Source organism: Ipomoea nil, unplaced genomic scaffold (assembly GCF_001879475.1).
Source record: "Ipomoea nil cultivar Tokyo-kokei standard unplaced genomic scaffold, Asagao_1.1 scaffold2975, whole genome shotgun sequence".
In the NCBI taxonomy this organism is placed as follows: Eukaryota; Viridiplantae; Streptophyta; class Magnoliopsida; order Solanales; family Convolvulaceae; genus Ipomoea; species Ipomoea nil.
Genome location: NW_017619403.1, coordinates 1,221,692 through 1,238,930, shown reverse-complemented (window position 1 = coordinate 1,238,930; position 17,239 = coordinate 1,221,692). Strand labels below are relative to the sequence as shown.

Below are 17,239 nucleotides of genomic sequence, written 5' to 3'. Positions count from 1 at the left end.
AATTTTGAAAAAAAAGCCGTTAGGGTTGGGGTTAAGCCTTTTTGGAAGAATAATTTTGAAAAAAAAAAATAAATGAAATATTTATTTTAAGGGTAAAGATGTTCATTTAACATATCATGAAAAACAATTATCATTTTTAGAATAATTGAAAAGGCTAATATAAATATATAAATAATTCAAAATAAAAAAGTATTATAAATATATAATTCAAGAGAAAAATGTCATTTTTACCTTGCAATTGCTCTGTATTTACTCCTAGTTTATCAGTCTGAATTGATTATTTAAGTATAATAACTAATAAGTCTAAATGACAACCAACATGGTTGGCGTAGTGGTTTAGCACCTCATCCCTTAAACATGAGGTTGGGGGTTCGATCCTTGCCCATGTGAATGGAGCAAATCATTTGGCCAGTCCCCTACCACTTAGTGTGCTGACTGTAGGGATGGGAATTAGTCTTCTTGCTTTCGGCTGGAGGAATATCTTTGGACAACCAAAAAAAGAAAAAGTCTAAATGACGTTTTCAAAACAAAATAAAATAAAAAAGTCTAAATGACTAAATCAACTACGTGGCCCACCCTTGCATCATTCAGTGTAGAATTCAACTATGTAGAGCTAAGACCTGGAAAAGTGGTCCCACGACGGGGGTGCTCGTGCTTCATGCTTGCGTGAGCTTTTCGGACTTATTGCCAAAGAGCCACATAATTTAAATTCTTTAAAAAAATAAATTGTATTTATATCAGGAAAACTACATCTTCAGTCCCTGAGTTATAATTAAGTTTGAACTCAATCTCTAAATTATAACAGTATTTGTGTTTAGTCTCTCAGTTATGAGTAAAGTGGTTATAATTAAGTTTGAACTCAATCTCTAAATTATAACAGTATTTGAGTTTAGTCTCTCAGTTATGAGTAAAGTGGTGAGTTTGGTCTCTAGTGTTAATATTCTGTCTACAGCTAACGGAAAATTAGTGTTAATATTCTGTCTACAGCTAACGGAAAATTTAAAAACAATTTAATAATAGAGAGGTAAAATAAGAATTTCAAATTATAATCTCCTTCTTTTGTTGAAATTCATTGCGCAACAGTCATTATTTTCTTTACCGACAATCGAAAATATTTTTCTTCCCAAGCTCTGAAATTTCAAATCCATCCACTTCCAAGCAACGAAATTCATAGGTAAGTTGTTTCTTTATTTTATATGCTTAAATAAATAATCAATATTCTCTATTTTATATCAAGAAAAAAGTAATCAATATTCTTTATGAAGTTAGCAAACACCTCCTCCAAGTTACTTTTTTCTTGCTCATAAATACGGAGAATATTGATTATTTATTTAAACATATAAAATAAAGAAACAATTTACCTATGAATTTCGCAGCTTGGAAGTGGACAAATTTGAGATTTCAGAGATTGGGGAAGAAAAAGACTTTTGTTTGTAGGTTTAAGAAAAAAAGAATGACTGTTGCGCAATGGATTTCAACATAAGAAGGAGATTATAATTTGAAATTCTTATTTTACCCCTCTATTATTAAATTGTTTTTAACTTTTCAGTTAGTTGCAGACAAAATATTAACGGTAGGTACTAAACTCGCCACTTTGCTCATAACCGAATGATTAAACTCGGATATGGCCATAACTTAGGACTGAATCGGAACTTGGTTATAACTCAGCGACTAAAGATGTAATTTTCCCTTATATTAATATAAATAAATATGGATGGATCTTAGCGCCATGCCCGTGACCTCAGCTCTAATATCAATTGATAGATCTTTTGGAAGAATTGATAGATCTTTGCATTATGCTTACTTTCTCAGGGGGGTCACCTATTTTGGGACTGTTGTAAGTTAAGTAAGTGTACATTAACCATTTAACCACATCCCTCCATGATTAACCACAACGTCATGTCTCGAATTGAGCAATGGTTGAACTCGGTCGGATCAACAAATACTATATTTATTTTTAATGTGAGGCAAATACTACTTAAAAGTCATTTCAAACACTATTTTCCAACTCAATGAATACACTTTAAAAATAAAGTTCTTATTGATCCATTATCTGTTTTAGGTATATAATATCCTCTATTATATTAAAAATCATGTAGTTTTGATAGATTTGTAATTAAATTATTGCAGGCATACCAGGACTATGTGGTCTAATGGTACCCGGGTTGGACTTTCATTTGGAAGATTATGAGTTCGAGCCTCAGTGGAGGCGTTATTGGTTCTTTGTGTTTCAGTAGGTTGAGAAAGTATATGAACAGATACTACAATGTAATAGAACCAGTAACTTTAAAAAAAAATTATTGCAGGCATTAGTGCATTTATTGTGTTTATATTATTGCAAATTAGGTAGAGATGAATTTAAAATTCTAAAGAGCAAATTACACTTTTGGTCCTGTGACTATTGGGGGTGTGTTAATTTGGGTACGTGACTTTTAAAAGTAACAATTTAATCCTTTGACTATCGTTTTTTTAGCAATTTAGGTCCTCCCGGCCAAATTGCCGGTTGAAATCGGCCGGAAAGATGTTTCAAATAAAAAAATAATATAATAGCGGGGGTAATTCCGTCTTTTTAGGTGTAAAATAATTAGCGGGAAATGCAGCGGAAGTCTGTTGGAAGTCGAAGAACAAATAGCTATGTTTTCTTTCTAAAATCCTCAACCCTAATTTCTAAAATCCTCACAGTACGAGCAAGTGATTGTGAAGTCGAGGAAGGGAATCTGTATCTACGATTGCGTCGAGGGGTTGTTCGTCTTCTGCGACTGGATTCGACTTCTCAATGCGTAAAACGTCTGCCACTGGAATGGGGTCTGGCTCAACGACGCTACAGCTAAGTAAGAAAAAATTTGTTTTACAGTTGAAATTGTACGAAGTTTATGAATTTTATGCCAAATAAAGTACTTTATTGTGGAGTAGAGCATATGTAGGGTTTGTCGTGTTGTACTTGTGTCTTGGCATAAAGCATAATATAATTTGTACTTGTGTCTTGAAATTTTGGGACCAAAATCTGGATTTTTGTGTTGTTCTTTTTTGTTCTTTTGTGTTCTGTGGGTGTGACCGATCTATGGACTTTTGTGTTATTCAATTGTGTTCTGTGGGTGGGGACCATTATGTTTATAGTTTTCTGAATATGTCATGTGCATATACTGTGATTATGTAACTTTTCCATATGACTTTATTATTCTGTGTTTTGTGGGGATCACTATTATGACTGTTGAGTGTGTGAATGGTGGCTTGACAGGAGCATGAGTTGGCCCTTTTTCAGTTTTCCTTTTCCATAATGGGATAATAAATAGGGTTGGTGAAGTTAAATACATGGGTGGTGATGTAGAAGTGTATGAAAGAATGGAAGCTAATGAAGTCTGTTTAAATGTGTTGAAGGATAGGATAAAACACTTAGGGTATAGTGAGGCAGGAACAGTACTTTATTGTTGGTGGAATGAAAGATTGAAGTTGATAAAAACAGACAATGATATAATATCCATATTGAATGAAGTCAACCCAGGTAACATGTTGGAGTTTTGGGTTGAAACACTGGATGATTTGGACTTGTTTGATGCTGACATGGTAGCAATTGAGGCAGGCAGTGATTGGGAAAATGAGATTGAGGTAGACTGTTTGGGGGTAGATCAGCAGGATGATGTAGAGTTTGGGGATGGATTAAATGCAGAACAGAAGCAGGAGGATGGGGATGGGTTAAAAATGGAGGATGGTGATAGCTTAAAACAGGAGAATAAAGTACTTTCAGTTGCTGAAAAAAAGAAGTTGAAAAACAGTTGGGATGAAATAAACTTTTCTGATGAGGACTCAATTGTGGATTCTGATAGTGATGGGGAAGGTAAATGGCCCATATTTAGAGCTGCAACAGACATGAAAGATCCTCATTTTACTTTAGGCATGACTTTTGCTTCCAAACAACAGTTTAGAGAAGCAGTTCAAAACTATGCTTTCATAAATGGCAAAGAAATCAGAACACTTAAAAATGACAAGGAAAGGGTCATAGTTAAGTGTACACAGGAGGGTTGCCCTTGGAGAATAGGCTTGAGGAAAGTAATAGGCTCATTGTCATGGAGAATTTTGAACATGATAGATGAACATGAAGGGTGTTCTTGGGTTTGGGAGAATTCTATGGTCAAATCTACTGTGGTTGCTAAGAGGTGGTCTACTCACTTAAAAGACCACCCAGATTGGATGATGAGAAAGTTCAAGGATAAGGTGTGCAGTCAAGAAGGATTTTATGTGAGTGATTCCCAAGCCTATAGGGCTATTTGGAAGTCAAAGAAGCTAAGAGAAGGTGAAGAGGAAGATAACTTCAAAAACATTTGGAGATACTATGAAGAAATTTGTAAGACAAATCCTAGGTCAAGATGTATTATCAAGACCAGTGACCTGCTAGATGGGAGTGGACAAGAAAGATTTTTGAGAATATATGTTTGCTGGGACAGTAGCAAGCAAGGCTTCAAGAACTGTAGAAAATTGATAGGGGTAGATGGCTGTCACCTTAGAAGTGCAACAGGTGGGATGCTACTGACTGCTGTGACTGTAGATGCAAATGATAGTATATTTCCACTAGCTTATGCTATTGTGGAAGGAGAGAAAAGAGAGTCCTGGACTTGGTTTCTAATGCTTCTGAAAGATGATCTGGAGATAAGCCCCAATGTGGAAGATGAATACTGTTTCATAAGTGACAAACAAAAGGGATTAATTCAAGCATTTGTGGAGGTGCTACCTGGTGTGGAGCACAGGTTTTGTATGAGACATTTGCATGCTAATATGAAGGTGGCAGGTTTCCATGGAAAGGCAATTAAGGATGCTGTATGGGCTTGTGCTAAGGCAACCACTGTAAACAAATTCAATGATGCTTTAAGAATATTAAGGAGATTAGATGAAGATGCATACCAATGGTTAGGTGATAAGAGCCCAAAAGAATGGTCTAGATCCCACTTCTCTACAAGATGCAAGTCTGACATGTTGGTAAATAACATTTGTGAGTCTTGGAATTCATCTATATTGGAGGCAAGGGACAAGCCAATCATTGACTGCTTAGAGTGGATTAGGAGGATGATCATGGGTAAATTGTTTGAGAACAGGCAGAAAGCAACTGAATGGAAGGGTTTGATATCTCCTAACATTGTCAAGAAGTTAAAGGTGATTGAGAAGGATGCAGCAGGTTACCAGGCCACACAATGTGATTTCTTCAAGTTTGAGGTTCAACAACTATATGGGGATCGACAACAAGTTGACTTAGAAAGACAGCAGTGTTCTTGTAGGAGGTGGGAGCTGAGTGGCATTCCATGCAAGCACGCAATCTGTGCTATTTGGAAAAAATATGGAAAGGGTGGAGTGTTGGACTATGTGCATCCATGTTATTCGAAAGAGACCTATCTGAAGATATATATTGGATGTATCAACCCCATGGCAGGTGTAGCTGAGTGGCCTATGTGTGACAGAATCCCTCCATTACCACCTTTGTATTCTGCAAAGGTAAGTATTTATCTACTAGTCATCATTTGCCACTGATATATTTTGAGTGTGTATTGTATAAACTTTTTGGTGCTATGCAGGTTGGGAGGCCAAAGAAACTAAGAAAGAAATCAGTTGATGAGTTGACCCATGATGGAAAGACAGTGTCTAGAAACCATATTCAACTACACTGTACTGTATGTAGGTTGGCTGGACATAATGCTAGAAAGTGTCCATCGAATCCAAATAAAAATGTATAATCTGATATACTTTTGCTTTAGAATAGTGTTGAGAAGTATTTATAACGTATCCATGTTTATATTTCCAGATAAAGCCCAAGAAGAGGGTCATTTATGCCACTCACCAAATCAGGACAGCAGCAGCACCACCACAATCAAGTCAGCAGAGTGGAGTAGGGCAGCAACAGCAAAGAGACCAGCCTACTGGATTACAACATCAACACCAGTCTGAAGAAAGGGAACACACTCAGCAAGAAGAGGTGAACCAGAATGCACAGGATGGAGAGCTAAATGAAGAGAACCAAACTGAAACGCAAGCCAAAACCAAGAGAGGAACAAAGATGAGGGAATCCAACAGGAAAAAACCCTATTACACAAGGAGCAAGACAGTGATGAAGTCGAAGTTCTTTGGCAACATGGATGACCCAATAGACATTCAATGACTTCAAGTTTAATTAGATTGGTTTATGGAAAATTTTTTGACTGTAGCATTGGATCTGCTATTTTGGTAGTATGTTTGACTTATGCATGTACATTGGATTGCCTTGGCTATTTTGGTACTGAATCTTTGCAACTGTAATTTAGTTTGTAGTCTGTAGGTTTTGGTGAAGTTTTTGTAATGGTGAATTGTGAAGCAGGCTAAATTGTAATACCAAAACTCAGTTTTTGTCAATGGTGAAGCAGGCTAAATTGTAATGGTCAATACCAAAACTTGCTGAATTGTGATCAATACCATAATTCTTACATTGCAATACCATCATTCTTACATTGTCAAATTGTAATGGTGACTACCAAAACTAGCCACTGCCATTACACATACAGACCACACTGGCCACTGCCACTACACATACATACCATAAATATTATCAGTTTCCTAAACCCTACAACTAACAAAGACTGCAAATATTACAATGAACACTACTACAACCTTGTTCATCCACCTACAACCATAACACACTTTGCCATCGTCTTTATCACCTTTAACGTTCATATTTAATTTGCGTATCTCATCATCTTGTCGGTTGATGCGTTTTAGTAATCCCGGAATAATTTTCTTTGAACGATAGCATATTGGAGGATCATACCAATCAATAAATCCACATCCCACCTTCCTCTGAATTAATTAAAAAAAAAAAACTCAATTACCTTCGAAAATTAACAGAAAAATTTTAACAAAAATTGGAGAGAATAAAATCAGAACTTACATTACCACCGGAGCATTGCCAAAATCTACGACCTGGATTTTCATTTGTCCATGAAGTTCGAATTTTCAGTTGTTCACCACATCTACAATGGATAATTGGAAATCTTTCCCCAAATTCATAGTACTCACTACCATCATTGGAAGAACAAGAGGAATACGAATTCGCCATACCCAGAACGAGTAGATGGGGAATGATGCGTGCCACTGCTTTCTTCTCTTCGTACTGGGTTCGTCTTCTTCGTGCCCCCTGCTCAACAAATCTGCAATGCAATTAGGGTTCTTCGTACAAGGCTATTCGCATATCACCAAATACGGATAATATATAATTTGCAGCTAATTATTTTACACCTAAAAAGACGGAATTACCCCCGCTATTATATTATTTTTTTATTTGAAACATCTTTCCGGCCGATTTCAACCGGCAATTTGGCCGGGAGGACCTAAATTGCTAAAAAAACGATAGTCAAAGGATTAAATTGTTACTTTTAAAAGTCACGTACCCAAATTAACACACCCCCAATAGTCACAGGACCAAAAGTGTAATTTGCTCAATTCTAAATTAGTATTTGATTGCAGTATATTTCTCAAACAAATAATTCTCCAGAGTATCGTGTTATCGATTCACAGGGAAGTGGGCGTATCAAGCACTAGCTACTAATTTATTCTTGTGAAACTAATAATCTTAACGAAAATCATGGATGGTTGATTAAAATAATAAAAAGAAAACAAAGTAGTAGGTTTGTGAAAATAATAGAGAGACTGAGATTCCTGGGATTCAAACATTTAATCACCTAGTGCGAAACTTAAGTGCAATATTAAATCTGGGTTTAAACAAGTTTGAGAATGTAAACAAGGGAAAGAGTTACTCACGTAATCTCTAACCTAAGTGAATATTCACTCCCACAATAAAATAAAGAGTTTACAAGCTATCGAAGAGAGTAAAAGAATATATCAAGTGATTCTTCCAAATCTCCCTAGCTTTTATACAATTATGTACATTTTAGTATACAATTATGTACATTTTTTAACATGAGATTTTTTTTAAAGAAAATTAACCGCCGACATAGGATAGCGAAATTTCAAAAAATAAAAAAAAAAAATCCAAAACGACGTCGTTTTACACCACGGCGCACAATGCAATGCGCGCCCTGGTGCACGATATAAATTGCCGCTTATAATACTTTTTTTCTTGAAATATTTGTGTATTTACATTAGTCCATCAATTATTCTAAAAGTGACAATTTTTTTCTTTTGATATATTAAATGGACATTTTTACTCTTACAATAAATACAGAGTATTTCATTTATTTTCATTCTCTAACAAATTATTGCTCATTAACATGGTTCACTTCGAACTGAATTGGCCACTCACTACAAGAAAAATGCACATAGACAACACTAGAAAGACAATAGTTTTTAACAAAAGTGTTGTCTTTTGTATAAAAGACAACAGTTTGGTCGAAAATCGTTGTCTTTGACGCAACACTTTTGTCAAAGACAACGGTTTTTACTTAACCGTTGTCATAAATGTGTTGTCTTTATGTAGTTTGAGAAATGACAACACTACAAGGAAAACGGTTTTATAAAACCTTTGTCGTTGCACGTTCTTTATTTTTTTAAGACAATTATTTTATGAGTTAATACCTAAAATCGTCCTCGACTATAGTGGTTTTTCTCAATTTCGTCCTAAATGACTTTGGTGACCTAATATCGTCCCAGACTTTTGTGTTTCGCGCAATTTAGTCCCAGACTTTTGTGCTTTTGCTCAATTTAGTCCATCATTTGTTATTCTGTCCATTTGGTGTTAAATAAATAGACAATTAAGTAATTTTAATATTGACATCTCTTTACTCATAGATATGTGAACTGCGAAATCCCTTTTTTTTTACGAATTACTCCCAGAATTACTCCTAAAACTGCGAATATAAAATTTGATTTGCAGGTCCGGGAGTAATTCTGGGTGTAATTCGTACAAGAAAGATGAATTTCGCACTTCACAAGTTGAAAGTAAAGAGAGATCAATATTGACATTACTGAATTGTTCCTTTATTTAACACCAATTTGACGGAATAACAAATGGAGGACGAAATTGAGCGAAACACAAAAGTCTGGGACGATATTAGGTCACCAAAGTCATTTAGGACGAAATTGAGAAAAACCACTATAGTCGAGGACGATTTTGGGTATTAACTCATTATTTTATTTAACTGTTGTCTTTGGTATGTTGTCTTTAGGCGTACTTGAATACACAACACTACAAAGACAACAGTTATAAAAAACCGTTGTCTTTGCGCATTATTATTATTTTTTAAAGGGAAAAGGGTCAAATACACCCTCCAACTTTAGGTAAGAAGTCAATTAGGCCCTCGAACATTTGAAAGTTGAAATTAGATACATTAACATATGAATTTAGTGCATAAAGGCCCAAAATCCTAATAGTGACCTGCAATAGCTTGTCAATAATTTACCGGCGGAGCTCCGACTACTTTCCGGCGAAAAAGTAACCAGCAGGTCGCACAAGACAATTTGGTGATTGTTGAGGGTGGGGCCAATTGCGCCAATTGTCTGAAAGGAAAATAATTGGGTTTATTTTCCAATTGCGCGACGGATGCTGCGAATGGAGGATGGGGCGGTGGTTGACCGCGTGACAATTCCTACTTGGTAAATCGAACACCCCTACCCTCAATTATTCCTTGATTTTTTTCTAAAACAAAATTGCACCCCTTCTCAGACTCAAACCGGATCAACACATGTTTTGCCAATTTTCTCCAGTCCTCCTTCGTAATTGCACAATAGGCTTGCCTTGATGCAATTGCTCTTGATATTTTTTTTTTTCTATTTCCTGGAGTTGCGATTTCTCTGTTGATCTTGAATCCCTGGAAATCTGAAATGATGTTGTGATTAACTGTTGTTTTCTGTTGTCGATTGTGCACTACATCAGCGAACGTGCGAGTGATCGTCTCCGGAAGTCTCCTGCCATTGTTACGTTAGCCATTCAACGCACTCAACTGTTCGCCAAAATCCATCCCCTTCCTCACAAGATTTGATTTTTGTTTCAATAAATAAAACTCTATCTGTTCTTCTCAAATTTCTTCTAAATCCCCAAAAATTTCCGGCGACCTGTTTGTCACGCTTTCGTCAGAAAGCCGTCGGAGCTCCGCGGGTACATTTACCTGCTATTGCAGGTCACTATTAGGGTTTTAGGCCTTTATGCACTAAATTCATATGTTAATGTGTTTAATTGCAACTTTCAAAAGTTCGGGGGCCTAATTGACTTCTTACCTAAAGTTTGAGGGTGTATTTGACCATTTTTCCTTTTTTAAAAGACAACGATTTTATTCATTTGTGTGTTGTCTTTAATAGCACTTGAATACACAACACTACAAAGACAACGATTTTAGTTGCACGTTCTTTTTCACAACACTACAAATATAACCGTGGTCTTTGCGCATTATTATTTTGTAAAGACAACGATTTTATAAAATAAGTTAAAATGTTACCAATAAGGGTTAAACCTAAACCTCCAACATAACACACTATACTCAACCCACCAAGTTAGCTACACCAACTCCTACATATATTGAAGCACGACTCCTTATATTTATCTTACATTTTATATAACCGTTGATGTTTGTGTGTTGTTTTTAAAAACACTACAAAAACAACGGTTTTATAAAATAGGTTAAGATGTTACTAGTAAGGGTCAAACTTGAGACATCTAACCTAGCACACAAGATTCAAGCCACCAAACATCACGAACTCTTATATATTATATTAATGTATGACACCTAATATTTATCTTATATTTTTGGACATCACACAAAATCAAGATTGGTTCTTATTTTTCTCCTATGGTACTATTTTCACATGATCCTTAATATATATATATATATATATATATATATATATATATATATATATATATAAGTTACCAAAATAGCGACCGTTGTTGCTTTCATTGATTCTATATGTAAAATACTTATTGTGCATTCATTAAATATTTTAGAACTAATATAAATTTATAGTTTATTTTATCTTTTAAATTCAACCTGCTTAGATTAAAGGCAAAATTAACATCAACCATGACAACTAGAGCACTTTGTATATAAGATTATCCACTTTTTAAAAAAATGTTTATGCATAAAATGACAAACAATTTAATTCCATAGGTTAATATCAATTCAATAAAAAAACAAAAAAAAAAAAAAAAACAAAAAAAACACACACACACATACACAAAATCAAGTATTACACTCATTCATACTAATTCCAAAAATATGAACTTGAAAGTGAACATGTGCAAAATGAATATAGAAATTGTTGATGAAATTGAGCACATTGCGACACTAGTATTCGGACTACCTGTTGTTACTAGTGCAACAAACATATTATTTGTGGAAACATGTTATGAATTAACTAGTGTAACAACTAATTAACTTGTGCTTTTTAATATGCTTTTTACTTTTATATAAACTACTCCCTATCCTTTTATTTGTGCGGTGCAGAAATGGTAATATATACCTAATAGTTATATTAATTTTAGAATTTTTTATATAATATATACTACTTAAAAATAATGGACATATTATTATCAAATATTTTGGTCATTAATTATATTTTTTTTTGAAGGTCAACCAATGGGTTGTATTCATAGATAAGCTGAAATAGCGTCCGGTGGGATAGTATCCCAATACATAGCTGTGTCATACTGGAAAGCTGTAGTAGCTAAACTATGTGCTAAAATATTCTGCGATCTAGGTATGAAGTTAACATAACAATAATTAAAAGTAGATAAATGATTCCTGCATCCATCAATTGCGTAGCCAACATACGATCTTGTCAGCAGCTGTGGTGTCGTTAAGTAAGTCTGCAGTACCTGGCAATCTATATAAAGCTCCATATTTTGCTCTCCACGCTCGCGTAGCCAAGAAAGAGCCTCCTTAAAAGCATAAGCCTCCGCCATGAGTGGTGAAAAACAATGTGGCAAAGGTGCGGAGTATGCTGAGATAAATTGACCACCCGGTCCCAGTATTACCACTCCAACCGTTGCTGTGTTGTCCGTGTGTCGATATCCAGCATCGACATAGCACTTGGATGGTGGTGGCTGCGTTGGAGTGTGACTGGGTGCGGCATGCTGGGCTGTTCCGGTTTCGGTTCTGCGGGCAGTGGGCTGCGCTGCCGTGGCTGGCATCACGGGACTCGGGTCCATTCTTGGTGCATGGGCATGACGCCATGTCGTAACTTCGGCCTGGGCCGCGGCGAGCACTCGTCGTGGTCTGGGCAAACATGCATCCCAAACCGCACCATTCCGATCTCTCCATACATGATAAATAATTGCAGCTGCGTAGGCAATACCATCAGAATCTAGAACATTTAACATTTCACTAAACCATTCATAAAAAATATTTGTCACAATATTTGTAGATGGAAGGTTAGATAGTGCCCAAATGGTCTTTGTATAGTCACACGAAACCAATGTATGCATAATATCTTCATTTACAACTCCACACATGGCACACACCGGATCAATCTCCACTCTCCTTATAAGCAAGTTTTGGGTAGTAGGAAGAATATCACTCAAAGCCCTCCATAGAAAGGTTTTCCATTTGGGTGGTATTTTCTATTTCCACAATGTGAGCCACTTTGCAAATCCCACATTTGCAATATTTTCATAATTTCCCACCATACACCTATACCCATGTTTAACCGTGTAATTGCCTTTGGGGTCTCCATGCCAATACCACATGTCATCATAGCTTGGGGATACTGGTATTTTTAGAATCCTACTCACATCACCAGGCTCAAAAATATCAGTAAGTAAATCATAATCCCAAGTGCCTGTATCTTGGTTAATTTAGTTGATTACTCTGGCATTACTCAGTTGAAGTGGCATTTCTGTCTGGATCATGGGGTCATCTTTATCTTGCAACCACGGGTGTCCCCACACAAAGGTAGAATCTCCGTTCCCAATTCGTCTTCTCACCCCACTGCAAATTAAACTCTTCGCCGTCATAATGCTCCGCCAACAGTGACTTGGATTGTTTCCTAGAATTGCATCAGTAAAAGACTGGTTAGGATAATATCTGGCCTTATAAACTTTAGAAACCAAAGAGTCTGTATTGGTCAATAGCCTCCAAACTTGCTTTCCCAACAGTGCCACATTGAACGCTCTTAGGTCTTTAAAACCCAATCCACCATACTTCTTGGGTATACATAACTTATCCCAGGCTTTCCAATGGATTTTCTGGTCAGTCCCTGAGCCCCACCAATATCTATTCATCAACTGCTCAATAGCCATACAGATATTAGTAGGTAACAAGAAAACACTCATTGAGAAGGTAGGCATAGCCTGAGCCACACTTTTCAATAAGATTTCTTTTCCTGCCTGCGATAATAGTTTCTTGTTCCAAGATCCTATTCTCTGTCTGATTTTGTCCTCTATATAAGCAAATGCAGCTTTCTTATTCCTTCCAATGAATGATGGCAATCCAAGGTACTTTCCAAAGTTAGGAGCCTGAACCACACCCAAAACTTTACTTTCCAAAGTTAGGAGCCTGAACCACACCCAAAACTTGTGCCACATTTTCCTTGATCTCCTCTGTTGTATTCTTACTGTAGCATATACTGGATTTATGGTAATTAACAGCTTGCCCAGACATACTTTCATATAGAGCTAGACATCCTTTAATTTCATTTGCCTCCTGCACAGTTGCTTTAAAAAATAATAAGCTATCATCAGCAAAGAAAAGATGGGAGATAGGCGGAGCACCCCTTGCTACTCTGCATCCATGTATTAAGCTCATTTCTTGTGCCTGTTGTAATAACATAGAGAGACCTTCAGCACAGATTATAAACAGGTAGGGCGATAATGGATCCCCTGTCTTAAACCCCTGGTTGGTATTAGTGAGTCACTCCGTGTCCCATTTACCAGGAAATTATAGGACACCGTCGTAACACACGTCATAATAAGTTCAATCCACTTGTCATTAAACCCGAGTGCCATCATCATGCCTTTTAAAAATGGCCATTCCATCCGATCATAAGCTTTTGCCATATCTAATTTTAAGGCACCCCAACCAACCACACCACACTGTTTCCTGTTCAAATAATGGCCTACCTCTGAGGCAATCAAAATATTATCCGTTATCAACCTGCCTGGTATAAAAGCACTCTGGGATTCAGATATAATACTATCCATTAGGGGTTTCATCCTCCGGGTTATCATTTTGGCCATAATTCTATAAATGACATTACTAAGCGCTATTGGTCTCAAATCAGTGACCTGTTCAGGGACATCTTTCTTAGGAATTAATACAACATCGGTATTATTCAAACCTGGTGGCAATGAGTTTGTATTCAGACAGTCTACAACAAAAGCCGAGATATCCCCTCCTACAATATCCCAAAAACTTTGATAAAAGCCCGGGTTCATCCCATCCGGCCCTGGCGCCTTATCGGGATACATTTCAAACAGAGCATCTTTCACCTCACCAACCTCAAAGGGTCGCATTAATACCTCATTCTGTGCCCGAGTGACTCGTGGCGTAACATTGTTATAGATCAGATCACCGCTTACAGGATTATTAGTTGTAAAAATGCGTTTAAAATAATCCAGAACTACACCCGCCATATCATCCCCTTCCATCCATTCACCACTATCATTCATAATTTTAACTAGAGTATTCTTATTCCTTCGGTTCGAGGCATACCTGTGATAAAACTTCGTGTTGGCATCCGCATCCTTGAGCCAGTGCTGTTTGGCTCTCTGCTTCCAGTATGCATCCTCCTGCATCTCCACTCGGCATAGATCCGCTTCCAATCGGTTATACTCCTCCAGGGATGCATGATCAATACATCCCTTGAGTTGATCCTGCCTCCTCCGGAGCTGCTCAATCTTTTCCCCGAACTTATGGTACCGGTCCCCCCCCCCCCCATCGGGTTAACCGGTTCCCACAATGTGCAATACAGCCTTGTGCTCCCCTATCTCTTCCCTCCTCCCATGACTCAGCCACTACCGCTCTACATCCCTCATCATAGAGCCACGCCATCTCAAAACGAAACCTTCGGCCCCCAGCCCTCCTACCCCCATATTGCCGAATCCCCATGAAGATAGCTGAGTGGTCAGACCGTCTAGTCCATTGATTTGCAACTGTGGCCCCATTCACAATATCCCTCCAGCGGTTAGTGACCAGTACCTTATCCAATTTTTCCTGAATCCATCCAGGAGTGCCTTTGCCCGTTTGCCATGTGAACTGATTACCACTCATTGGTAACTGTGCCAAACCACACTGATCCATAGTCTCTCCAAAGCCACGTAACAGACTGTTCGGGTGTGGATTTCCTCCCCTCTTCTCATACTGGTACAAGAGATCATTAAAGTCGCCAATCACAACCCAGGGTAGCTCAGATTGTGTTGCCAACTGTTTCAATAGATCCCATGACTCAGTCCTCCGTGTTCGTTCTGGATAGCCGTAGTAACAAGTCATTCTCCAGTTTGGAAAACCACTTATACTCACCTCCACATCAATGTGTGTCTTCGAGTAACCCAGTAATCTTGCAGTATTGTTCTTCCTCCAAAGTAATGCCAATCCACCACTGCGGCCTGTATTATTAACATAAAACAGACCCTCGTAACCAATTTTAACGCGAACTCGTTCTGCATGTATTCGTGCTACTTTCGTTTCCATCAAAAATACAAAATCCGGCTTCTTCTTGGACACCATGTCCACAACTGCACGAACTGTCCGTGGATTGCCCAAGCCACGACAGTTCCAACTCAGAGTACTCATTGTTGTGGGCGGGTCTGGGAACCAGAGCCCGCCTGATGCAAGTTTTTTGAGCTATCTGCCATACTAGTATCCGTATCTGCCAGCTGTCTACTATCCTGCTTGCGACGCTTAGCCAATGCCGTTACCCCATCCTCCTCCTCCTCCTCACGGCCCTGTACCCCTATCGGTTTTTCCGGCGCCACCCTCACAGGTTCCAGGCGGATCGGTGGCTCATCCTCGGTTAGTAGCCATGATTCACCGACTGGCCGTGGTCCTCTTGCCTGCCCAGCTCGCATCCACACCCCATAAGGATATTGTTCAGCAGTCAACGTCGAGTTTCTAGCTTTCAAGCAGAACTTTTCCGAGTGCCCCAAAAGTCCACAGAAAAAGCAAAAAGTATGTAGTCTCTCATATTTGAAATTCACCCACCCCCAAGTCTTGTCCCGGCGAATCAATTTCATCCTCCTCTTCAGGGGCTTATCCACAGACATACAAACCCTAATTCGGTAGAAAGTTTTGGGTGGCCCCTTCATCTGCCTCTCATCAATCTTTAAGAATTTTCCCAAAAAATTCCCTGTCTGTTCAAGTACCGGCACCGTATTATAACCAACCGGCAGGTTGTACACCTGCACCCATAAATCCACTGTATCAAGCATTATATAAAATAATTATAGATATAAATGTAAGAATTTAAAATTATAATAATGGATTGGAAAATAACTAAATAACCAAAACAAGAAGGGAGATAAAAAAAAAAAAAAATTCCGTTGCCAGGATTCGAACCCGGATTCAAGAATGACTTTTGAATTTAGCCAGTGCTACAGCGGAGCCAAATGCGTTTGTTAAGCCGATTTTATTTCTATTATAACGAGAAGTCTACACATAAGGAATGCAAAAAATTAAGATCAGAAATCCGCAAGCAAGGTTCGAGCCGTATTCTATAATTTATGAATAAACCTGTATTAAAGTAAAGGCAGTTAGTATTTTGCAGAAAATTATGTAGTGGACCCAGGTCCACCTATCTTGGTTAAAACGACGCCGACTGAATTAAAAAAAGTTACTTCAGTCCTTGTCGTTATCTTTCTGTTTGTATTCAGAATTCGTTCCTCTACATTGACACTTTTTGAACTCTATATTCACAATTTTAGAACTGAATATTCACAATTTTAGATCTCAATATACAAATTTACAGAACTCAATATTCACAATTGCAGAACTCTATATCCAGAATTACATAATTCTATATCACAATTTCATAACTCTATATTCACAATTTCGCTATAGTCAAGGGATTATTTCGATAATTAACTATAGTTTTCACCACCACCACCACCACCACCACCACCACCACCACCACCACCACCACCACCACCACCACCACCACCACCACCACCACCACCACCACCACCACCACCACCACCACCACCACCACCACCACCACCACCACCACCACCACCACCACCACCACCACCACCACCACCACCACCACCACCACCACCACCACCACCACCACCACCACCACCACCACCACCACCACCACCACCACCACCACGGTTGTACAGGAAGAC

General features: G+C 37.9%; 2 protein-coding genes and 1 long non-coding RNA gene across 3 annotated transcripts; all 3 read right to left on the bottom strand.

Annotated features, from left to right (window-relative positions):
* Positions 1-1,568: 1,568 nt before the first annotated feature.
* LOC109162997 lies at positions 1,569-12,292 on the bottom strand. Its single transcript, XR_002051189.1, has 3 exons — positions 12,282-12,292; positions 10,419-10,424; positions 1,569-1,689 (listed from the first exon to the last, which is right to left on the bottom strand). It is a non-coding gene; the product is annotated as an uncharacterized LOC109162997 (long non-coding RNA).
* Positions 12,293-12,480: 188 nt separating this feature from the next.
* Positions 12,481-15,626, bottom strand: LOC109163041. Its single transcript, XM_019311763.1, has 6 exons — positions 14,870-15,626; positions 13,832-14,715; positions 13,476-13,715; positions 13,289-13,417; positions 12,770-13,186; positions 12,481-12,669 (listed from the first exon to the last, which is right to left on the bottom strand). The coding sequence occupies exons 1-6, from the start codon at positions 15,624-15,626 to the stop codon at positions 12,481-12,483; spliced, it is 2,616 nt and encodes an 871-aa protein (XP_019167308.1).
* A 62-nt stretch (positions 15,627-15,688) lies between these two features.
* LOC109163040 lies at positions 15,689-16,327 on the bottom strand. Its single transcript, XM_019311762.1, has one exon. It carries the CDS (start codon positions 16,325-16,327, stop codon positions 15,689-15,691), a length of 639 nt encoding a protein of 212 aa, XP_019167307.1.
* Between the last annotated feature and the right edge of the window lie 912 nt (positions 16,328-17,239).